We start from the raw sequence: 25,814 nt of genomic DNA, 5'->3' as shown, positions 1-25,814 counted from the left end.
CACTACTAGAAGATAAGCTAGAATAGGTGGCCTCGGAGATATCTCTCAAATTTCAAATTTTATGATTCTCCCACATTATAAAAATACAATATTGAAGCTGAGATTGCTAAAATATTGATTTCAGAACAATTCGTCTACCTATTACATAAATTATTTTCAAATTCTATCTTATCCTATGGTCACATAAGCACAAAAGGGAAATCTGACTAATTTAGTATTGATTTATGATATTGTGTTTATTTCTAATTAGGTACAAGTAAATGGGAAGTGTCAGTTCCCATTTGTCTACGTGCCTTATGGTTCTCTAATAAAAAGACTTAAAGAATCTCCAAGCCTTCTCAAGTTCATATATATTTATTTTCTAGTCCTGAACATTGACCTACTTGAGATAAGGACATTCTCTGTTGTACTTCTGTAAAGTCTGCATACTTTAACAACAACAATAAAAATAATAATAATAATTTTGAGGCAATTCACAGAATTTTTTGGAGATATGATCAAAGTTCTCAAGAGCTTGGGGAAAGAAGAAATGTGCACATGAAAATAACATAAAAGTATAGAAAAGAAAATGCTGAATGGCAAGGTTAGAAAGCAAGTATTAAAACTCAGAGAAGGCACTTAAAAACTGGGATTCATCATGGAAGAATCACGAAAATTCATATTAGACTGGAGGTGGAATCAGAGCCCTTCTGAAAGATGTATGATGTTCTCATTTTTAAAAAGGTGAAATTCATGTATTAGGGGATGAGAAGAAAGAAAAATTTCCCTGTAATCCCTTCCAATTGTGAAATTCTATAAAAAATTTCTAATACTATTTGTAGCTGCTAGATTGGATCAATTATTGGACTTAATTTTTCTGTTGATGAATGGAAAATGGCAGAGGGGTATGTTCTTTTAAAAATGTATGAACCTGGGCAGCCCGGGTGGCTCAGCGGTCTAGCACCGCCTTCAGCCCAGGGCCTGATCCTGGAGACCCGGTATCGAGTCCCGCATCGGGCTCCTTGCATTGACCCTGCTTCTCCCTCTGCCTGTATCTTTGCCTCTCTGTGTCATGAATAGATGAATTAAAAAAATCTTTTAAAAAAAATGTATCAATTTATGGGGCTCTTAAGTGGTGCAGTCAGTTAGGTGCCAGACTCTTGATTTTGACTCAGGTTGTGGTTTCTGGGTTGGGGGATCAAGCCCTGTGTCAGGCTCCATGCTCAGCATGGAGTCTACTTAAGACTCTGCCCTTCTCCCCTGATCTCTCTCTCAAATAAATAAATAAATCCTTAAAGAATGTATCAAAACTTACAAGTTATTTAGGAAGTATGGGAGAGGAACACCCATATTCATTAAAAAAAAAAACAGTTATTCTGAAACTATTAGTTAGTAGCCAGTTAATAACTAGGCTATTACTAACTGGCTAATTACTACTAATAAATAATTAATAACCAATTGTTTAAATTTCATTTGAATTTCTCTGTACTTGCTTGAATACACAATAACTCATTTTACGGAATATTTCTCATTTTTATTTCTAGAATAGATCCACATTCCAACCAATTCTGCTCCTTGTATGAGCTGAGACTGACTTGTATGAACTCCATCAACAGGCTCATTGGCTCATTGGCTTCTGGTTGGGTTTGGCCATTGTAGAACATCAGCAGATCGAAGAGAGATAGAAGAGGGAAGTCGGGGTATATGTTCCTCTGGCTGCTTCCCTGCAGAGTTGAGGTGGGCAGAAGGTCACAGAGGGTCCCAACAAAAGATCACAGCTCTTTTCAGGTGGCCTTCTCCACCTTTCTGGGACTCAAGATTCTATCTATAATCACTCTCTACCCTGGCCCCTTCAGACCCAGGAGTTGTAGTGCTCTTCTATTGTTATTATACCCACAGTGGGAGGGACAGTGCTAACCTTTGTGGTTGCCCTACACTCAACTAACTTCTTTGTAAATACTCTTTTTCCTGCTCAAGTTGCCCATTTGGAATGTGGCATTGGTCCCCCTTGGACCTTTACCAATATGTCCATTTAGTCCCTCTACTCAAAATAAGAGAGGCTTATGTATCACAGGTTAGGAAGACAAAAACACCTAATATCCAAAAGCTATATCCATATTAAATTCATACTTCACAGGATAAACTTTTGAGTGGCATTTTTTTTTCCTTTTGGGAGATCCTCACTATTGTTTAGGGTATGTATGTATGTATGTATGTATGTATGAGGTATGTATTTATTATCAGGAAATCTCTCATAAGAGCTACAAATCTACCTAGGTATACAGGCTTGAGAACTGAAAATAAACAAAAAGCATCCTGCAAATCATTAAATAGTTGGGTATATTCCAGTTTAGAAAGCTATGCCCACAAAACGTAGCATTATAATCAGTAATACTTATGTTTTAAAATGAAAACTACAGAATGGCTTGTCAGCAGTTAAATGGATTTTGTTTTTCTATGTCAAAAAGTGAATGTACAAATTTTTTTTAGGTTTTACTTTTGAGAATTGATGGTTAAGAATACATATGTGATCATGATGAGGAAGAAATGAGATTGTACAGTCAGAACTTGGAATGGTCTCACAATTCTCTGAGTGTGTTTGGTTAAACTAATTGTCAAATAAAAGATATAATGATAATACTAATTCAGAGGACTGAGGCATACCCTTTACTATGGATGTTACTCATGTAAGTTTCTCTGTGTGAATTATTAATAGAAGTCTAAATTTTCATTGCCAGTTAGAAAAGTAATAAAGCAAATCTTTGGTAAGGAACAACTTCTGATATTGCTATTCTATTTCTTTGACTGAAGGAGACTTCATTGATCTCATGCTACAAATTTGTAGATGTGACTTCAAAATCACAAAGAATGAAAGAATAAACTGAATATCACCAAAATTAATACTTTTGTGTTTCAAAGAAAAATGTGTAGAAAATAAAAAGGCAACTTCAATAATGGGAGAAGGAAACTGCACATCATAACTTGTATCGAGAATATATATGTAATTCTTACAACCCAGTAACAAAGAGACAATCCAATTTTAAAGTGGGCAAAGGATCTGAATAGACGACTTTCCAAAGCATGAATAGACAACTTTCTAAAGCATGAGAAGATGCTCTATATTATTAGCTATCAAGGAAATGCAAGTGAAAATCACAATGAAATACCACTTCATACACTCTAGTATGGTTATAATAAAAAAGTCTTATAACAAACAAAAAATTGCTGGCAAGGAAAAGAGAGCTTGGAACCTTCACATACTGCTGAATGTAAAGTGCTGCTGCTGCTTTGGGAAACAGTCTGGCAGTTTCTCAAATGTTTAAACATAGAGTTACATTACGATTCAGCAATTCCACTTAATTACCCAAGAGAAATTAAAACATGTCCACACAAAAACTTGTGTGAATGTCTTAGGAATGCTCATAGCAACATTATTCATATTAGCTAAAAGGTGGTAACAACACAAATGTCCATCAGCTGATGAATGAATAAGCAAAAAGTGGTATATCCATACAATGGAATATTACTTGGGTATAAAAACAAATGAAGTACTCCCAAGCCACAACATGGGTGAACCTTGAAAACATTATACTAAATGAAAAAAAGCCAGTCACAGAGGACCATATTGTATGATTCCATTTATATGAAATGTTCAAAATACGCAAAAATATGGGCAGAGAATGTAGATTAATAGGGTTCAAGATAGGGGGACTTCAGGCATTACAAGTGATGGCTATATGATACGGAGTTTCTTTGTGGGGTTATAAAATGGTTTAAAATTGATTAAAGTGATGAATGCACAACTCTATGAACATACTAAAAGCCTTCAGATTATACACTTTAAATGGATGAATTAGGGTGCCTGGGTGGCTCAGTCAGTTAAGTGTCTGCCTTCATCAGGGAACCTGCTTCTCCCTCTGCCCCTCTCCCTGCTTGTGCACTCTCTCTTTCTCTCTCTCTCCTCTCTCCCCCTCAAATAAATAAATAAAATCTTAAAAAAATAAATAGGTGAATTATATGATATATTAATTATATCTCAGAAAAGTTGTTTTTTAAAAAAGGAGTTAATAAATAGTATGAAAAGTCAGGCTTTTCCCTTTAAATAGTAAATACAAGTTTTTTCTACGAAGGCCATTTTTTGTTTAGAAATGTACATTTAATTCTTATGAATATATTTAAGACTTGGGTGGGTTAAAATGATCTAATATTAACTTTGTGTACATACAAAAAAAATGCTAAAAAGTGGCAATCAGAGCATTCCAGCCCAAATACCCCTTGCTGAACAAGGATGATTTAACAAGACACCTGCATTCTTTCATTTTGAAAATGAAGATTTGGCTATGATGATGTTTCCAGTAAGCTTGGCAGGTTCTTTTCTGCCTAGTTTAATAATCATTTTTGCTACTTACATGTTTAGTATAGTAGCAGGTAATGATTAAGCATTGTTTAAGTGGCATACTGGGTGTCTTTGCCCTTTAATCTCTAAGTCTTACAGAACAAGTGTTCTTTACATTGATTCAGTGACACTATCTCATCAAATTATTTAGCTAAAATAAGATGCACTGAAATATAAACACTTTGCCCTATCATTTTCTATTCTAATTTTATATTAAGTATTTTCATAGCAAAAAAAAGTCTCAGGTAAAAACTAGTAATTTTTATGATCAACTGTGTCCCTTAAATCTATTAATTTTCATTTTATCCCTCATGAAAATTCAAAATTTTCTCTCCCATGAAAGCACTGAGACAAATCCTCTCCTATTACTCCACACCGGGTAGGAGGAGGGAGCAGGGGGCTTTAACTTGAGAGTAGCCTTCTGTTGAATGGAAGTATAACCTTGTAGAAAGAGAAAATGAGTATTTGACCCCTTATTAACAGAAAACATCATGCTGGGTGCTTTATTTATGGTATAAAGTTCTCGCAATGATCCTATATTGCAGATGTTATTATTACCACTTAATAGAGGAAAAATCTGAACTTAGGGAAGGTGAACATTTTGCTGAAGTCAGATGGTTAATTTTATGAGTAGGGATCTGAATATTTTTCTTTCTCCAAAGCTTATTCTCTTTCTTTACTAGTCTGTTTTATGTCTTATGCCTGCTGTGGCGAAGCACGCAGGCTCCCCCGGTAGGCTTTGCTGCAATGTCTTTCTGGGTCAGCCAGATTTCAGAAATAAGGAAACATTCTAACCCTTACCTACAAACCTTTTCAGAAATGGAGCACTTGACTTACACAGCCCATGGCCCCCACAGTGACATTTTGTTGTTATTTTTAAACGATTTCCTTAGAATTGCACTATTTCTTTGTTTGCTGTAAAGCAATGGCAATGTTTTCAAAAGTGTTCTAATATTAGTAGCTGCCCTACATCTTTTAAACTCTCTTCACTGTTCTGTGAATGTAGGTTATTACCAACATGATTCCTTTCCTGATTTTTGTTCTGTATTTAGCCAGCTGATTATGAAATCTACACATCAATGAACAGTTTCTTTATATCTTAAATATTTAAGCAAATATCAGAATAGAGTTGTTGCCATGTTCTCAAACTTTATACAATGCTTGACATACCCCACATATATTGAGATTGCCCTTTTTATTACAGAGTTATTATTATGCAGTAATTCCATGGTCATTATCAATTCTCTTGTTTACCACTAACAAGGAATAGAATAAATGAAGAATAAAGCAATCAGATGAGCACATGGGTGAGTGGTAGGATACAGGTGAAATGGAAAAATTAGGCTTGGATTTTAAAAGGTAGTTTTTTTTTTTTTTTTTTGCTATGATAAGCAACATTACTTTATAGGAGGTATGAGGAAAAAACAAATAGGAGGTTGGAAGAAAGATAATTTTACAGTTTGAAACCAATTTGTATTTTCATTCTGCCTATCTTAGTGGGTTTTAATGCACCAAAGGGTCAAGACTGTATAAATTAAGTTATGTGTAAAGGATAAGATTTTCTTACTTAAGCTTCAACCATGAAGAAATCAGATATTTCCTATAAGAAAAAACTAATTCTTTAGGGAAGGATAATTGGACAATTGATATTTTAACTTGCCCTTTTTATTTCAATATATAGCAAGATAAAAAGATTTATGTCATCTCACTAGAAAAGCAATCATGAATACCAAATCACACTGGGGAAATGTTTTGTTTTTCAAGTGCTTATCTGTTTTAACGTATCTACCACTGGCTCACATTGTCAAAGAAAAATCATATCATGTGTGGATTTACAGCCGTGACTTGGGAAAATTATGTAATTTCCAAAAGGTGAAGATATAAACATATTTCTTTCCCAGAACAATTATGAACTCCAGTATTTGAGTTAAGATATAGGTCAGTCAATTCTTAAAACCATTACATGATCTCAAATGTGAGGGAAAAGAATTCAAATTATATCAATGGGTGCTTTTAGCCAAAAACAGTATGTGAAAAGAAATTATTCAATAGAAGTTTCTCTGACAAGGTATTTAGTTTGTTTCGTTTTGTTTTGTTTTTTAAATGGATTTTTAACAGGAGGTTATTTAGGTAATCCAGTGTATGGCCAAGTCCTTGTGATTTAAGAAGTTTCAATCCGGTTAGTTTTCCATTCCTATCTTGTTACTCTGTCCATTGGAGCTCTTTTGTCTTGTTAGCAACAATTTCACTTCCAGAGAGAGTGGACACAGAAGGGGAAATGGTAGTAAATTGTAAATCTTCACGAAGCTGAAGACACACAGGTTTAAGAAAAACCTCTGACCTTCATGACAAGCTACCCAGTTTTCCTCTATTACAGATAATTGGAAACTGATTATGATCATATGATTTCATTTTCAGAAATCTCATCAGTGTTAGTAAGTGGTTACATTTTTTGCTAAGATCTCATCAGATAATCTAAAACTTTAGTCCTAGAAAGGGTGTGTCTGTGCCTGCCCACATGTCCTCACCTTAGGTCAACCCTAAAGGTCACCAAAGACAGGTCCAGGTCTTCCTGCATATTCCTGTCTGAAGAAGCAAGCTTTTGAGTCTCCTCTGCAGCTAGGCCTGCATGAAGAGCTAGAGAGTCAATCTCTTAGGAACCACCCTCAATTCCCCTTTTCCTTGCCTAATGGTAGAACAGTTTTGAGTTGTCCTACATGCTCTCTCAGTGGTCCCCACCAGGAGTGAGCCCCAACTGCTTTCTGGATCACCTCCCAAATAAACTATTTGCATCCAAATTGTTGTCTTGAATCTGGTTTTTTTTTTTTTTTTTTCCTAATTGAATTTTTTTGGGGAGGACACCAAATTAGGACAGTGATTCAGAAATTACCTTCTCTATTTATATGAAATGGCTGGAAGAAGCAAAAAGTAGGTAAGTGGGTACCTAGGGCTGGATGAGGGAACAGGGATTAATCATAAATCACTATGAGAAGTCTTGTTGTCAGTGGTTGGGGGGGTGGGAGGTGGTAAAATTATTCTAAAACTGATATGACAGTGGAGCCATTCAATGAAGTTACTAAAGATCATTGAATTGTATACTTGAAATGGATGAATTTTATGATATATAAAACATATCTTAGGGGATCCCTGGGTGGTGCAGCGGTTTGGCGCCTGCCTTTGGCCCAGGGCGCGATCCTGGAGACCCAGGATCGAATCCCACGTCGGGCTCCCGATGCATGGAGCCTGCTTCTCCCTCTGCCTATGTCTCTGCCTCTCTCTCTCTCTCTGTGACTATCATAAATAAATAAAAATTAAAAAAAAATAAACTAAAATATATCTTAATAAAGTTGTTAAAAAGTTACCTGATTTTACATGGATAGATGGTAAGATCTGGAGAGTAAAAGTGTTCAAAGTTACACAGCAAATATATGTCAGGGAAGGGAAGAGCATTTTAAGCCATGTGATTATTCTGAGAAATAGCATTCATCTTTATATTAATCATCTTGCTTTAACTCATTAAAAATTAAAGTACATGAAAAAAGTGAAAAAGCACCAGTTATATCAAGTATCAATACATTTATGACACTAATTAGTATAATTATCATTTATTTAGTGCTTACTTTATGCTAAATGATTTGCCTTTACTATTTCAATTTCACAGTGGGCCATAAGGCCCTTTATTGTCCTCTTCTTGTACACAGGGAAATAGAGAGAGGGTAAGTAAATTATAAAAGGTCACGTAACTCATATGAGGCTTAGTGGGAATTCATCCATGCTGGTCTGACACCAGAGCACATGCCTATAATTAAATTATATTGCTTTTGCTAGCAACTAGGATTTATAGCTCTTACCACTCCAGCATGACCAAAAAAAGAGGAAGTTCCATACCTCACTGTTGAGTTTATTTATTTGCTGTTTGGTCTCCTCTGCTTTAATGAAGAGAACAGCAGCTCCAATCTCTGGGTCTGAAAAGTGGAACACACACAAAATGAGTCCTTTAGTAATAAACCTCATATTTGAGAATTGGGGCAGTTGGAATGGGGAAGGAAGCTTAAGCTACTACCTTTAATCTTCCTGATGCCTGTGCACTGTAGGTTCTGTCTCCCTGGAAATGGACATGCTTCTAGTAATCCTCTGGATCATGCCTGATACACTCCTTGAAACTAGGAACGTATCATAGTGGGGACTGTGACCACACTGATTGGATGTGTTCACATCATATCTTCCTTTCCCCTGAACACAATCACCACCATGTTCCAAGATGGCACATTTTCTTTTTTGATCATTCTCTAAAAATATATCACAGTCAGTGCCTAAACCATGGAAAAGGAATGTTCTTTTCCTCTTTTTCCCCCCAAATATTAATTCCCATGCCCATGAGAGCATCCTCCCCCACTTATATTTCAGGTGCTTAACTTTACTATAGGTTTCCTATCTCCTCCTGTGTTACTCTAAAAGATAGTATCTCCTATTTCCTGGTGCTCTTATCTGCACTTTTTCTTTACCTTACTCTTCCAAATATATTTATTTCTGTCAGCACCAAAAATTTGGATGAATTGCTGCTAGCTGGAGTGGAAAGGAATATATATATATATTATATATTACATATATAATTATATATGTATATGTGACATATACATATATAATTTATTTATACTTATTATTTAAATATATTTATAGAAAATTATATGGTCATCCTAATATCTTAATTCTGGTAAATTATGGGTAGAAAACGTGTGGAAGAAAGAAGTCACTGAAAACAGTCTGAAGTGGCAGAGTAATAGAAGCTCATTTTGCAAAGACTTTGCAAAGTTAATCTATTAATTCAATGAATGACTAGAGAACATATATAATAGACCATGCCTCCTTTAGAAGAGAGAGCAATGAATAAAGAAAATGTAATTGACCCTCATGGAGCTTAGAGTCTAGCTGGGAAAAGAGACATTTAAAAAGCAATTAGGCAATAGATTTGAATTTCACACTAAGGGCAATAGGAAGCTATTTAAGGGTTTAAAGCATAGGATCAGAATTATAAGAATAAACTTGTATTTTTTAAAAAGTTTACTCTGTATGGAGAGCAGAGTGAGGCCAGAGAAGAGACCTTGGTAGCAATGCAGGCAAGAGATGGATGTGGTAAGGAAAAGTATGGTGGCAGTAAGGACACAAAGTCTTAGAATGTAGGGCTTAGGAGGTATAGCCAAGAAAATTTGTTGCTTGAGTGCATGAGTGTAGGAGTGAATGTTAGGAATACAAGAAGAGGAGGCTATAAGGAGGTGGGGGGACCAGAAATAGGTGGATGGATGTGGTGAGGTTCTGTGCATCATGTCTAGGTCTAGGTTAGTCAATAAGGAAAACTTCCAATTGGGACCTACCATCAACTTTCATAGCAAATACATCAGTGTGACTGTAACTATGATTTCTGTGCCTCTTTCCCCAGAGTAATATCAGCACAGGTAAGTCAATCAAATGAATGAATCAGGATTGTTGACTGAGATCTGTACTCCTTCTATCCCTGTCTTCCTTCCATCTGCAATTCCCCTCACTTCCATCAGGGAAGCTTATAAGGACCTTTCCATTTCCCCAGAAGATGATGAGTGCCAGGAAGTAGGATTGTTGATTGACATGGAATACTGGTATTCTAAAAAAGGAGACACACACCCAGAACTATACATTCAAAAGTTTTTACTGGGCTTGGTTTTGTTCACAGAAATATTCACTAATTATTAGTAGATACTGACACAGGATCTCAGAGCTGAGTGGGAAGGGGATGACAGAGTTGGCAGGGGACTATTGGCCTTACATCTGGTAGTTTTCTGGTAAATTGTTTTGGATATCCTATGCTTGCTCATTATTCTCACTTTATTATAACTACAAGTGTGTCTTCTTTAGAATTTACTTGTTATTTCTGGTCTTCATTATGTTGATAGATTTCTTTTTATGGGCAATGAACTCAAGAAGGCAAAGGAGAGAGGAGGCTGGTTAGGTTTAGGGGTACCCTTACATTAATTCACCATCACCAGAGGGTAGTGCTTCACATAGGTCTCCATCATTTCCAACCTTCTTACATCCTTTTGAAGTTGTTTAAGCTCTGACAAAATGCACATACACAATCTCTAACCAATAGGTTGGTTAAAAATAACCAATGTTCCCATAGTGTACAACCAATACAGCTTTTCCTCTGGATAATGCTTTTGTGGATTAGTCTGCATTTGTAGTAAGAAAACATGGTCACCCTTTAATCAACAGCAGAAACTTGAGTCTCCTGACATACCATTTACCTGGGCTGGTAAATGACAGAGCATCTAGCCTGGACAGAGAAACAATTTCAAATTATATCTTAATAATTTGGAGATGGGACAGACTCAAGTTTAATTGTTCAATGACATTGGTAAAGTTCTAGCATGTAGAAAATATTCAGAGAATGGGAAGGCAAAAAAGTGCCTATGCCAAACATTACAAGATAAAAAGAAATATCACCCTTTGTCAAAAGGCTAAATACAGAACTTACCTCCAAGAGGTGGGGAGACTCTGGGCTCCAGTCTGATGCGTTCAGAGCCAAAGTCAAAAGTCTGACTTTCCTCACTGCTATTTCCATCTTCAATTCCATCAACAATCCTATTTAAAATAAAGGACATTGGCTAGTTGTGCATTTATATTAATGGGTTCCAGTATTTTGTTTTTAAAGATTTTGTTTATTTATTTTAGACAGAGAGGCAGAGCACCTGAGAGAGAGTGTGGGGCTGCCGGGCAGGGGAAGAGGGAGAGAGAACTCCAAGCCGACTTCCCACTGAGCATGTAGTCTAACTGGGGCTCCATCTTACCAACCTGAGATTATGCCCTGAGCTGAAACCAAGAGTTGGACACTTAACCGACTGAGCCACCCAGGCACCCTGGGTTCCAGTATTTCTAGAAGACTAAAATATTGTGTTAATTTCTAAATTCTACATACTCTAAAGCTGTACTATCCAATATGATAGCCATTAGCCTTATATGGCTATTGAGCACCTTAAATGTGGCTCATGCAAATGGAGATATGCTGTAAGCATAAAATACACATTGGATTTTGAAGGCTTGAGTGAAAAAATGCAAATGGTTTTATTAAAAATTTTTTAATATTATTTACATTTGAAATTATATTATTTGGGGCATACTGAGTCAAATAAAAATAAAACATTATTAAATTAAATTTCACTTTATTTTGTTTTTTTGAGTTCTGTTTTGTTTGCTTTTAAAAAATGTGGCTACTAGAAAATTTAAAATTACATATGTGGCTCACAATTTTAGTGTACATTGTATTCCAATGGAAATATAGAATTTAGAATCTTATTTATTCTCAGATTCAAAGCCTTAAACTACAGAATTCTTCTTATCTGAATTCATGTTAAATCACCAATCTATCCAGAATTAAATGTTTTAATCTAGTGATTATAGCATCACATTAAATAACTTTGATGACACCTTTACTCTCAACCTGGACAATACTCTGAAGTAAGAGTTAAATAATTACATATAAATAACTATTAAGACTTTGCCTAGTCTTTTCTTGCTAAAAAATGTCTAAGCTACTCATTATTTTAAAAATATAAGTCTATTGTAGAAAATTTAAACATAAAAGTAAAAATTAGAAAACAAAAATCACCTGTAATCCATCACTACTGTTAGCATTTTGATGCAGATCCTCAAAATCCTTTTATAAGTGTTAGGATCAATTGTACATAAACCTTTCTTTTCCAGCTCTGATATATTTCCCTTTAAGATTTATTGTCTTTCTTATTTAAAATGTAGGAAGGAGAAGAATAAGGCAATATTTTCAAATTACCATCCTCAGCTGAATTCCTGAACCTTTAATGTCCACCTGCTTTTTTCACTGTTTTGCTAATTTTTAAAAATATTCTCTCTAAATGGATAAATTGTGTTTTCTTCAAATGACTAGTTGAATATATTGACAAATATCACTTGCCTTTCAAGTAGAAAAACAGAATTTGAATCCAGATTTCCAAACTTAATCTCTGAGATTTTAGACAAAATAGTTCACTTCCTATATCTTCATAGTACAGATAACATGAATTATTTTACAGGACTCCTGAATTCCTGAGGAGACTAAATGCAATAGTGAATGTGGAATTACCTAGCAGAGGACATGACACAAAGGAAGCAATCAGTATTTTTTTCTTGCTTTTATTTATTATTCACCTATGATGTGATTTTTCAGTATTGCTTGTATGCACCATAAACTACTCCTTTCACATTATCTGAGTCAGGATTTTTCACCCTCTCAATTATCTTTAGTTAATCCTAAAGTGAATTTTTAAAAGTAAAAGTAGAGCCATGCCATGTTACCTATGGAAGAGGCAAAAATAAAACCAAGTTTCAGTTATCCACAATGATGAAGAAATCAGTATTAAAAATGAACATCACTTCATTTTCTTTACGATTTTAACTTATTGTTCCATAAAATTTTTGGTGGGTTCAAGTACTGAGGGAATAACATCAATGAGCCTTGTTCTTTTATTTTCATTTAAATTTATAAATTATAGAATTACAGTGTAGAAATACAAACTTATAATAAGAGGTAGAGCTAAATGGATGAAGGACTTCTGAATATTTAATGGACCCTTTTGAGAATATGACTAAAACTAATTATTACATTGCACACTCCTCCATGTAGAGGCAAAAATTGCACACAAAATCCAGGAAAGTTGAAGAAGCCAGGCTAGAAACCTGTGTGGTTGAGAGGCCCAGAAGGCTGAATAATTTACTAACACAGCACTAATTTGAACAAAAAGTAGCCCTTTCACCCAGGAAAGAATTGCATGATGTGATTCTTACCTTGGACTGAGGTCTGGGGGTCCAGCACTATTCAAAGCTGAAAGTTGCAATTTCAAGTTTCTCTCTTTCCTTTTACCATGGTTAGGTGGGTCGATTTCCTGTTTGTTTTTTGGGGAATGTGAACTGGAGACTCTGCTGGGTGAGTGAAATGGCACAGTGCCTGAAGCCAGCTGCTTCAAGCTTAAGCCTAGATAGCTTTTATTGCTTCCACCCTTTTTGCTGCGTGCAGAGGAGGCTCCCCTCGTGTAGATGGGAGAAAGGGAGACTGTCTCCTCGTCCTCCCCTTCCTCCTCCTCCTCTTCATCTTCCACAATGGATGGGAGTCTTTTGTTGATGCTGCCATTTCCCTTGGGCTCCGACTAAACCAGTGGATAACATAGGTTAGTACAGATTGCAAAGACCACTTGAGAGGTAGATCATTCATGCTGGTGGGCCCATCTAAGCAAAGTCAAATCCTTTAGAAACCTCTCAGTAAAACTTCACACTTTGCAGATTTTGCTTTTATTTATTCAGGGGTTCAATGTATCCCCATTTCTGATATTCCCCAGGTTTACCCTTTCTGCTATCCTGGTGTTAGTCTGCTAACACCTCTCTTGGTCTTTTTAAAACTGTCTTGGTGCATTTTACCAGGCTTGCATCCAGATTTTAATCAGTCTGTCATTGGTAATAGTATATGAGGGCACGTTCTTAGGACATTTTAAATTTTACAGGAAGGTGTCAGCCCCCTTGTTCCTTTAAAGCCATAGGGTCTGGAGTGGAACTTTATGTGTCGATCAACCAGAAAAATATATTATCTTTGAGAAAAAAAAAATCTTTCCTATTTTGGATCACAGAGATGGAGTAAGGTCAGTAACAGCCACAGCTACTCTACTTTCTGCTATATTTATTGTCCAATGTCAATTGGCAGGAAATGGGGCAAACCATTTGGTCTACTCCCCTTGAGAACCCTGGGAAGGGAAGGAGAAGTCTTGCTAGACCCCATCTTAGACTCTTGACTGGAGTCATTCAATTTTTTAGACCAAGAAGAAGCAAGGGAGAGAATGTGTAAAAGCAATGGAGGTAATGATAGAGTGGCAGGGCAGAGAGGACAGCAAAGAGGAAGCTAGTGGCCCTCATGGGGTCACTATAAGAGTGGCTGTTTCTTGCTCTGCCTCAGACATGGCTTCCCTGCTCCAAAAGGTCAACACATTTTTTTGTATGCCTCATTTTGTATGCCTCATTCTCTTTTCAGGATACAACTGCTTCTACCTCCTCATCACTTTCTTTCTTCTTTTTTTTTAAATAAATTTATTTTTTATTGGTGTTCAATTTACCAACATACAGAATAACACCCAGTGCTCATCCCGTCAAGTGCCCCCCTCAGTGCCTGTCACCCATTCACCCCACCCCCCGCCCTCCTCCCCTTCCACCACCCCTAGTTCGTTTCCCAGAGTTAGGAGTCTTTATGTTCTGTCTCTCTTTCTGATATTTCCCACACATTTCTTCTCCCTTCCCTTATATTCCCTTTCACTATTATTTTCTAAGAGAAATAAGACAACAAATAGAAAAGATTTAAGAGTGCTATTTAAATCTCATGAACTGTCATAGTTACTCCTTCGTCTTAATAAACAGTTGGTTTATTGGTATATTTGGATTTTCCTGTAATGTTCTAATGATAGATACCACAACAAAAAATGAACTTGAACCTGTGGTGACTTTACAGGCAATAGCCCATTCAGTGTAGGCCAAGCTAAGAACAATTAGTTTACTCATGTAGCTTTCTTGTATTTTAATCTTAATGACTCAAAATTTCTTGAGGAAATGGCATTATTAGACTCATCTTTCCAACTAGATACGATTCTTTTAATTAATGTGAAGCCATTAGTTCTTTATTGGGATAGTCATGGTTTGGCTTTTGTTTTTTCTTTTCACAGCATTTAAAAATTCTGTGCTTTTAACAAAAGTTGGACCGACATGGAATTTCAGGGGAATATTTGTTTGGTAGCACTGTAGAAGAGAAAAATTAGCTCACTCAGTTAAAGACACAACAGGGCAAAGTTATCAAAGAAATGAAAAACAATGAGTGAATTCTTTAATTGGACTTCTGTTTATATTTGCATTGGCAATTTAATCATTCCTTTGGCTCAAGGAGGCTCCTCTGGCCCTAAAAGAATTCTCTGACTAATAATCCACAGTGTTTGTACTTCTATGAGTTTGTTTAAATTTAAAACTTCCATTTTATTATGGAAACTTGGCACTTTGGGCAAGTTGCTTAGATATTGACTCTTGTGATCAAGGCAGCCAGCAGTACTTTAACCAAGAATTAATTATTCTCCCTACCATTATTGCTGACAGATGCCATGTTTATTAGATTATTTAACACCCAGCCCACACGCAGCCTCTATGCAGGAGTACCAGTTACTTTCTTCAGGCCATCTATACAGAAACGCTTGCTTCCCTTGTGTAGCTGGACTCACTCATATATACACAGCCATAAACTTCGACCACAGATTTCTTCTTTCTCTTTTGACCCATCCTTTATTTTCTCCTAACCAGTGCTTTTATGAGGGCAATGAGGTGTTTGTTCCCATAATCAAAACAATCTCTAATTTAGCTCATGACATTCTATGTGGATAGCCACTTTGAACTCACAGTTGACTAGATTCAGTCAAACCTGTCATGACTATAGGGGAAGTAGAAAAAAGTCCAGTGGCTGAATGCATGGACTTTTGGTCATACAGTCCTAGAAGTCCTGAGACTTACTATCTATAACTTTGGTGAAGTAATATAATTGCTTAAATCCTTGGTTTTCTCGCCTATATATTGGGAATAGTATGAGAAAATAGGTATTAGATAATGGAAGTTAAAACACATAGCAATGTGCATTGGAAGTACTTAATAGATGCTTGCCCTTGTGATGATGATCATGAAGTAAGTGGAAGCATTTGCCTCAGGGCAGGTGCTAAAGAGAGTGTTGGTTACTTTCTTTTTACATAATCTACCCTTCTTTGCTAGTTAACATAACTCTTAGCAATGCACCCTGCCCACAGATCTCCTTTTTCCCAAAGATCTTCCTTTGCCAGTTCGTTTGGCCATAAGGCTAAGTTTAGGGGTGATACCATATAAACGGACAGGTTAAAAGGAACTTATAGGAAGACGTCTGGAAAGAAGAGCCTCTATCCTGTTCTTTCTTTCTTTCTTTTTTTTTTTTATTTCTAATCTGGAATATTGATAAAATGGAGAGGTCTCCAGCAGCCATCTTAGACAATGAGATCTTTAAAAAGGAAGCCATGCATTGAGCATAATGAAGCCAAAAGAATAAAGCTCAGGACCCTATTGACACTGTTATTATCACCCACCTCTGGTCTTGTCCATGAGAGAGAAATAAACATCTTTTGCTTTGAAGCCCACGTTATTCTGGTGGTTATGATATTGTAAACAAATTTAAGCCTAAATTATACAGAATAATTTTTCTTTTGAAGCTAAAGATGTTGTGTTCTTAGAAGGGATATTCATTTTCAGAGTCCAATGAAGGGGTGAGGAATTCAAATTGGAAAATCCAAAAAAAAAAAGCTAAATTTCTTGTTATAAGAAAGAGAACATAGGAACAGTTTAGGGGGAAAGGGATATAGAATGAGGAGAGTCTCCAGGTTGAGAAGAGTTGAAACATAATAACTGTTTTGCTAGCTCCTGAGGAGGGTAATTTGTAGACATGAGGAAGGAAAGATAACTAGTGCCAGAGAGAAACTAGGTTGAATGCACTGAGAGGTTTTAAGGGCTTTTAAGAAATTTCTCAATAGTATTAAGAGTAAGCCCTGTTTGTGCCTCCACAGTCCCAACTATCTCCAGTAAATCATCAATGTCTTTGATATCTGTTACGTAATTGGATACGTACGTGTGTCTGTGTATGAAAGGTGTTGGGTTCTGCTGCCAGTAGAGTACTGAGTAAGAAAAGGAGCTTTTTATAGGGTTCCTGTCACAGGATTATTGGTAGTAAAAGTCTAGGTAATAAATCTGATAAGTTACTGTTTCTTAGAAAAGTTTTCTGTGAAATTGGAGGATTCCTAAAAGTTGGGACTGCCTTAAGGGTTCAGGTGAAACCACTTCCAGAATATCTCTGAACTATTTTTTTTTTTTTATATCATGGAGAATCATGTTGTACCATCAATTGGAAACTTACAAGAGAACATTTGGCTACTAATCTTAAATGTAATAAATGTACTTCCAAGATCAGTATCTCAGGACTTTACTACTTTTGGAAGGTTCTGGTGCCAACTACTTTTCAACAACAATATAACCCTTAGAGAGAGGAGTTTCAATACTTCTCTGTTTTAAACTCCAGAAAGTCCGTCAATACATTTCACTGGAAAATATATCAGGGAAAGTAGAAAATAAGTACATAAAATTCCTGAAATAGAAGGCAGATTTATTGGAAATCCTACAGATTTTAGATAAGTGTTCTGCTTTTTGGAAAAAGGCATACCTGTGAGACTGTAGATTTATTCGATAATCTTGATATCACCTGAAAGAACAAACAAACAAATAGAATTTGTAATGATCATTTAAACCTCCCCAGGTGGTTTGGGACTGGGTGAACCGTAGGAAGCTGGGGAAAGAGAGTGTGAGGGATGATTGATCCACCTGGGTAGGCAAGAAGGAAAAAAAAATGCCCCCTAAAAGATGCAGAAAAAGCCTCCTTCACCCCAGCCTCTGGCAGCTCTACTGACCAGTGTGTGAACTAAGAAAAGGGAGCAGCAAACAACGTCACACCTAGAAAATAATGATTGAAATAGTGGATGTACTGGCTATCTTTTCCAACTTGATGTCTTATTTGCTCCCTTTTTGTTTTCCATCTCCCTTTTCATCTTTCCTGCCCTCTGCTAAATTCTTGAGTCTTCTATGATTTTTCTCTCTGGTTCTGTGAAACAGAAACTCATGGAATATTTTCTTTCTTTTTTTTTTTTAATGTTTTTTTTTATTTATTTATGATAGCACACACAGAGAGAGAGAGAGAGAGAGAGAGAGAGAGAGGGAGAGACACAGGCAGAGGGAGAAGCAGGCTCCATGCACCGGGAGCCCGATGTGGGACTCGATCCCGGGTCTCCAGGACCAGGCCCTGGGCCGAAGGCAGGTGCCAAACCGCGGCACCACCCAGGGATCCCCTATTTTCTTATTTAATCTAAACTCTTTCCATTTATCCACCTCCTCTTGTTTGAATACAGGTGCGAGTGACACCTCCTTTCCATCTCACTTGTTTTCCTCACCATGATGTTCCTGGTGAACTACAATTAAGTTCACTGCGGATCCTGATCTCCTAGTTGACTGTATTTAAGATCCCATTGGTTATGAAAAGAAAAAAATGCTGCCAATCAAATGGTGACATGCCATCAATTATAAGATAGACCCCAATTTCAGAGATGCTGAAAGGTGACAAACAAATGTGTATTGTTGAATCACTTAAGCTGGGTTTCAGAATACATCTTATAGAAAATCAAACTACACTACTGTGGAGGAGTCCATTCCAAAACATGCAGCTTTCCACGATGGACAAAGAAGCTCTAAAACTTATGATCTATTCTGGAAATATGCTTCAGGTCTCATCCACTTTGATTTTTGCTCAAATACACTTCTTTCATTTTAAACTGATAATAGATGCTATAAATTAGCGTAGCTTTATTCACATAAAAAAAACCTTTTACACTCAAAAATGATCTGCCTCGTAAGTGAGACATAGTTGGTAATTCTGTTAACTCTCACTGTTGTTGTTTTTTTTTTTTTTCTAGATGATTAGGGAAATAAATGTGTTATTATTTATACAAATGCTGGCATCATTATTGCTGTGCAAATATGTTTCATCAATGTTTAATTTTATCAAAGAAGTCAACCCATTCTACATCTGCTTAGTTGCCTAAATATGCATTAATCAGAGGCATTGTAGACATAAGTTTTGTAATAATTCCCTAAATGGTGACAAATAAAACAGCTGAATAATTGAAAATGTGAAAACCAAAATCACAGTGCTGTTGCTACTGTGGTAGACACAAAAATGTGTTTTAAAAAGCCTGTCAGTTACATACAGGCTGGATGGGAGAATGAATACACCTGTGGGATTCAGGAGGCATGAACAGCTCCAGGTCAGAGGCACCCTCTGAGGTGTAGGGAAAAGGAAATGGCCTTAGAGTCTTCTGATTTAGATGTAAATCCTAGCTCCCTGGTTTACATGGTAGTAACAAGACTTCTGTCAAATTGCTGAATCCAAAGTTTGTTCTCTATCAGTGCTTCTCAACTTATATGTGCACACAAGTCACCTGGGGATTTCATTACAAAATGCAGGTTCTGGTTCAGGAGGTCCGGGGTGGAGCTTGAGATTCTGTGTTTCTAACGAGTTCCCGGGCAATACTGATGCTGCCCACCCACGGGCATACTTTGATCTCATAACCAACATCACTGCTATTATCATTCTGTCACCTATTAATTTACTAAGTGTTCACTATGTGACAAAAACCCTGAAAAATGCTCCCAGGCATTATGTCCACTAATTTTCATTGCAAGCCTATGAGGTAAGAAGTATACATTATATAACCAACACTATTGTGGTAGGCTCTCTGAGTAAGTCATTTCATTTGCATATGGCATTAATCACACGTATTTAAAAAGTGTACTATGATACATTCATTCTATTGACTAACACTTCATGCTGACCCAGATTCTGCCAATTGCAGAGAATATTAGTTTCATGGAATCCCAGTATTTTAAAGCTAGAAGTCACCCTACAGAGTGTCTGTTACAATGGTTTGTAACCTGACAGACAGTAGAATGTTTGAGAAGCATTCCTAAGTAAATCAGATTCCAGAGCACCAACTCCACAGAGGGTCTCTTCCAGTTGGTGGTGGGTATGGCCAGGGTCTCTGGGTCAAGGTTGAAATCAGAGTTAGTCCAACTGCCTACCTAGACATTGGAAACTGCTACCCAGGAAGATGAGGGGACTTGCCCAATTTATGCATCAGGTTAGAGTCCTGGCAAAACCCTACCAGACACCATATGCCCTGACTCCCAGTGCACCTTGCACACAATCAAAAGTTGTCTCAGGTGCCCTCTTCAGCAGGTAATGCTGTTACTTGAGCTGAAAGGCTAAGTGCCTGACATATTGTTGAATTGAATTTAGCAGAAGGTTTGATGACTGCCATAAAGTAGGCCCCCAAATCTCATGATATTAAGTTACCCAAGCACCTTATTAGGCTTTTCTGAGTTCCAGACCTCTCTGGAAATACAATACTTTCTAGGCATTCTATCCCCAGTGGGAAAAACAACCTTTGAATAGATAATGTTTATAGGTCTCATTTTTTTTAAAGATTACTTATTTATTTATTCATAGAGACACAGCTAGAGAGAGAGAGAGGCAGAGACACAGGCAGAGGGAGAAGCAGGCACCATGCAGGGAGCCTGATGTGGGACTCTATCCGGATCTCCAGGATCACGCCCTGGGCTGCAGGCGGCGCTAAACCGCTGCGCCACCGGGGCTGCCCAGGTCTCATTTTTTTTTGTTCCAGTAACTGGAAAACTCAAAGGTTTTGAACATTTTGAGGAAGATAGTGTTATGCAATTTGAGTCCTTCCCACATGAACTTTTAAACCTTATAGATAATAGAGTTGCTGGTAGTCTCTAATGGGGATGATTTAAAAAAAAAAAAGACTGAAGTAATATGGATTGGGATGATAGAATGTTCTAAATCAACATAAAATAAGGAATGAAGATCATTGCAATAAAGTCTAGAGAGAAATAAAGAAGGCTGAGGGTCAGCCCACTTGGAAATGCACTTTCAGTTTGCCAGGACAGAAGAAGCCAAGTGAGGGCAAGAAGGACTGGGGACATGTCTCAGTACAAGGTCATCATGAATGAGGTAAGGCTTTATAACCCTTTGGGCTAGGAAAGAAACATTCTCAGATATGCAGAGTTGGTTTTAAAAGATTGTCTTCTTCTTTTATTTCCCTGGTCCCTAACCACTTAACTTACTCTATCACTCTGTTAAATCCTGTGGAACCAAGAGGGAGGTTATAATGAAAAAAAACTGCTCACTGGCATAGAGAACCAGAAGAAGGCAAATGGTCTCTTCTTCCTCAGACACCCTGCTACAAAAAAGCAAAACAAATTCACAATCTTCTTTAAAAAACAAAGAACTGTGTTGGGAAGGCCTCAAAATTCTACTAGTGGGCTTGAACTGCAAACAGATATTAATGGAAGCTAATGCCCTACCCTTAAAAGCTGAATGGTTTTTCGGTAGTAGTGAGGCATTGTCAATAAGCTTTCCTTACTCTCAAGATCTTTTCAGGAGGTTGAACCATCAAAGTTGAGTACTACGAGGTAGGAATGTAGCAAATGGGAATAGAACCCACCACAGAGGCCTAGGAATCCTGAACTATAACCCAGTGGACCATTGACCCAAGGAAGGTATTTCCATGGCTTACTTGGTTTGTAGGTCAGAATTATAAGTCCCTGTGTGAGTCTGCAACTCTGGAATCTCCTAAGACACTAAAGTGCTCTGGTAAGAATGTTATCTACAGCTGATTGCTCAATTGGGAAATGAGATGCAAATTACAAGGCTCTTCTTTTCGAGTGATTCATGATATCCTCCGCTTTGTTAATAATGCCACATTGATTAAGTCACAAAAGCAGATTGAAGGAACATGTGTCCTCATTCAGAAAAAGGAATCATCACATATTTTATCTTGTTCTCTGAACAGCAACATTACCGATATTGGTGGCTATTTGGGTAAATAAGAGTATGAATGAAGGATACTCAGTAACTCACATAGTTAAAATGCCCATTCTTACAAAACCTAAATGATTGTCATATGATGCGGGCAAGCAGCAAATCAGGAGGTCTCATTTTTATTTCTGATCTGCTTCTTTCTCTTGTAGACTTAAGTGGAGAAACCTCTTGGTGAATGCCACCAGTGGCAGGTGGAAGACAGAGGAATTGGAAAGCTCTGGAGAAAGAATAGGCTTTGAATAAGGGGGCATTCATAGAAGTTCACTACCATCTACTCTCAAGAAGACATTTTCGAAGTTGGTCTGAAACCCTAAGTGGGCAATACAGTAGCCAACATGTTTCCTTTGCTTGTTGTATAACTTAGAAATGAGATTTTAATAAAAAAACTGATGATTTTGAACTTTTCTAATTTCACCCTGAGCCTGAGGTCAAGACAAACTATTAAGACTGAGAAGAGAATTCTTTTCCTCTAAGTAAATATCATCACTTCTGATGAAGAAAGCACATGTCAAGTAACCGACACTTGAATTTAGAGTTTATTTTCTAGTTCTGAAGAGCTTAACTACTGAGCCTATAGTGTAGGAAATGCCACACAAACTCTTCATTGCTGTGTATTACGATAAAAGGTCTGTGTGTCCAGGAATAGGGTGGATAGGACCCATTTAGGAGATAGTATGGCATAGTGGTTAAGCGGCAGGATTTTCCTAGTTTTTTCACTTAGTAGCTATGTGACCATAGGAAACATATTAATTGGGATAAAATAGGTAATGCTGAGGTAACAAATAATTCGGTAAATTTTAATGGTTTAATCCAAAAGAATTTTATTTCTCATTCTTCCTCTAAAAAGTGATGATGGGGTGCCTAGGTGGCACAGTTGGTTGGACCTCCGATGCTTGGTTTCAGCTCAGGCCCTAATCTCAGGGTCATGAGATCAAGCCCCATGTTGGGCTCTGCACTCAGTTTGGAGTCTGCTTAAGATTTTCTCTACTCCCCTCAAATAAAAAGTAAATCTTTAAAAAAAATGGTGATAGTATTTATTTGTAAAGATTTTATTTATTTACACATGAGAGACACACACACACACACACACAGAGAGAGAGAGGCAGAGACATAGGCAGAGGGAGAAGCAGATTCCATGCAGGGAGCCTAATGTGGTACTCAATCTTAAGACTCCAGGATCATGCCCTAAGCGAAGGCAGACCGCTGAGCCACCCAGGCATCCCAGTGATAGTATTTAAAGTTGTTTTGAGGATTAAATGAGATACATAAATGTAAACTGAACAAATCTTGGAGACCCAGTTGGCCACACATTGGACATTAAGTAAAATGTATAGTAACCAAAAGTACAGTTGACCCTTGCACAGCACTGGGAGTTATAGGGGTGCCGCCTACCCTCTTCCCTGTGAAAAGTCGTTTAGAACTTTTGACTCCCCACAAATTAACTACTAATAGCCTACTATTGACCAGAAACCCTATAAACAGTTGAATAACACATATTTTATATGTTACAGAGTAACTGTATACAGTTACAGTATACTGTATTCTTACAATAAAGTAAGCCAGAGAAAAGAAAATGTTATTAAATCATGAGAAAAAAAAAGAAAATCATGAGAAAATACATTTACAGTGCTGTATTTATCAAAAAAATCCACATAAAAGTGGATCTGTGCAGTTTACACCTGTGTTGTTCAAGAGTCAACTTTAATTTTTTAAAAGATTTTATTTATTTATTCATGAGAGACACAGAGAGAGGCAGAGACACTGGCAGAGGGAGAAGCAGGATCCCTCTTGGAGACCCCCGGATTCCAACCTGAGCCAAAGGCAGACGCTAAACCGCTGAGCCACCCAGGTGCCCTGAGTCAATTGTAATTTTAAAAATAATTCTTTTTGTGTGTTTTCAAGAACCTTAAAGGTTATATATTGATAAACCTTTGATAAACCTATTGATAAGTCTGCAGTGAGACTTTCTAAAATTACCCCCTCCCTTTCTACTCCATTAGCAATAGCTAAGGTGCTTTTTCTCAGTTCTCTTCCTGAAACTGGGATCTTTCTGTTCACATTTCCCTCCTTGCTTCCCCTCCGGCCGTCATGCCCAATGTTCCTGCCGGAGCTGACCACTAGGTGGTGCCATGCCTTCCAGCCCTCTCGTTTCTCTAGGGAGAAAAAGCATCTGGAGCTTGCCAAGCAGTGGGTTTTGCCACTTCAACTTTAAGATACATAAGGAATTCTCACATAAGACTTATGGTGAAAAAAGTCCTCATATAGTTGCATTTGTTTAGCACTTGGTCCAGTGTCTGGCATAAAAAGTGATTAATTTCTGTTAATAAGTGTTACATTATTATTGATATATGGGTTATAAAGAAAAGTTTCCTTTGAATTGGATTAATGGGATATAGGGCATTTTTAGCTATGGATATCCAAGCATTCACACAGATAGGTTTGTCCAACCGAAACTAATATATATGTAGGACTACTTAATAAAGAGGTCACAAATTTGTTAAACATGAGTTTTCCCCACATGGCTCTCCTAGCGAGGGCTGTCATCCCATGTCATAAAACTCTTCTTTGTACAACACTTTACATAAAGTAATGACTCGGATGGGTGCTTGGGTCAGTTGGTTAAGCGTCTGCCTTTGGCTCAGGTCCTGATCCCAGGGTCCTGCGATCGAGTCCCACCTCAGGCTCCTTGCCCAGCGCGGAGTCTGTTTCTCCCTCTTTCTCTGGCCCTCCCCCTGCTCCTGCTCTCTCTGAAGCTCTGTGTCAAATAATAAAATCTTTTTTAGAAAATGTAATGACTTGGTATTCTATTCTTTTCTCTCTCAACCCTTTTATCTGCTTCACTTAAATAAAATAAGGTACTTTCAAATTGTCCATACAGTCAAGACATGGATAATGTATGCAAATTAACTCAAGCACAAATTTAACTTCCTATCTCTAAATTCAAATGTATGAATTACAAGGCTTTTGAATTAAAAGAAAACCCAACAAGTCTCTTAATACTTACTTAAGAACTTAGAAAATGCAGGATGATTTTGAGGGAGTCAGAGTTACTTACAAATATGTGCTTAATATCATTCTAGAAAGCCAAAGGAGGAAAATATGCACCATTATGTGAAAAAACTAGAAATTTCTCCACAGTGACATAGAGTTTTAAAGACTTCAGGCTTCAGGAGCTATGTACCAACTCCCTGATTTGGGAGTTCAGCAGTTAATCAGCGCTAAAAGAATTTGCAGTTTAAACTCATTATATTGAGCTGAGATTCCATGCCCCCCAATGACCTGCTTCTGATTAGGGTACAATGGCTCCTTGGTTAGCTTGTAAAATCAGCTACTATGTAATTGTAAGGAAACACAATAGCTGGTTTCATAAGAGTTTCAGGATACAAGCTGAGTACTTTGGTTCCAAACCAGGTTGGTGAAGGAAAATGCTCAATCTGGTATGAGAAGTTTTCACATCATAACTCCCAACGGTACTTCTAAAGCTAATGTGAAATGCCTAATTTGCTGCCAAGGAAGCTGACTGTCAATTATACACTGTAACAAAAAAAAGGTGAACTGCCCTATATGTTGAAAAGTGTTTGTATCAGCAAACCGAAAAGAGCTACTTTGCTTATTTAAACCACAGTGGCTTGGTTAAGCTCAGTTAGCCAGAGAAAATAAGAGGCCTATATAGGACCATGGTAGAGGGGTCATAGAAGGTCAGGCTTCTACATGACCAAATGCATATATTTTTTTTTTTTTTTTTTTAAGATTTACTGATTTATTTTAGAGAGAGGATGAGCCAGGAGGGTCAGAGGGAGAGAGAAAGAGAGACTCTCAAGCAGACTCTACTCTGAGCACAGAGCCTGACTCAGGGCTCAA

General features: G+C 37.2%; 1 protein-coding gene across 1 annotated transcript in view; it reads right to left on the bottom strand.

The window, feature by feature from the left end:
* KCNH8 (potassium voltage-gated channel subfamily H member 8) overlaps nt 1–25,814 on the bottom strand; it is a 368,594-nt gene that overhangs the window by 15,612 nt on the left and 327,168 nt on the right. Inside the window, exons 12-15 of the mRNA XM_072792921.1 lie at nt 17,667–17,705; nt 13,205–13,563; nt 10,884–10,990; nt 8,264–8,340 (exon numbers count right to left, since the gene is read on the bottom strand). Coding sequence (XP_072649022.1) covers nt 8,264–8,340; nt 10,884–10,990; nt 13,205–13,563; nt 17,667–17,705 — 582 coding nt within the window. The remainder of the gene's footprint in view (nt 1–8,263; nt 8,341–10,883; nt 10,991–13,204; nt 13,564–17,666; nt 17,706–25,814) is intronic.

The sequence above is a fragment of the Canis lupus genome, chromosome 22 (genome assembly GCF_048164855.1).
Source record: "Canis lupus baileyi chromosome 22, mCanLup2.hap1, whole genome shotgun sequence".
NCBI classification, from domain to species: domain Eukaryota; kingdom Metazoa; phylum Chordata; class Mammalia; order Carnivora; family Canidae; genus Canis; species Canis lupus.
Note: the sequence above shows the minus strand (reverse complement) of the source record. Positions and strands in the feature narration are given on the sequence as shown.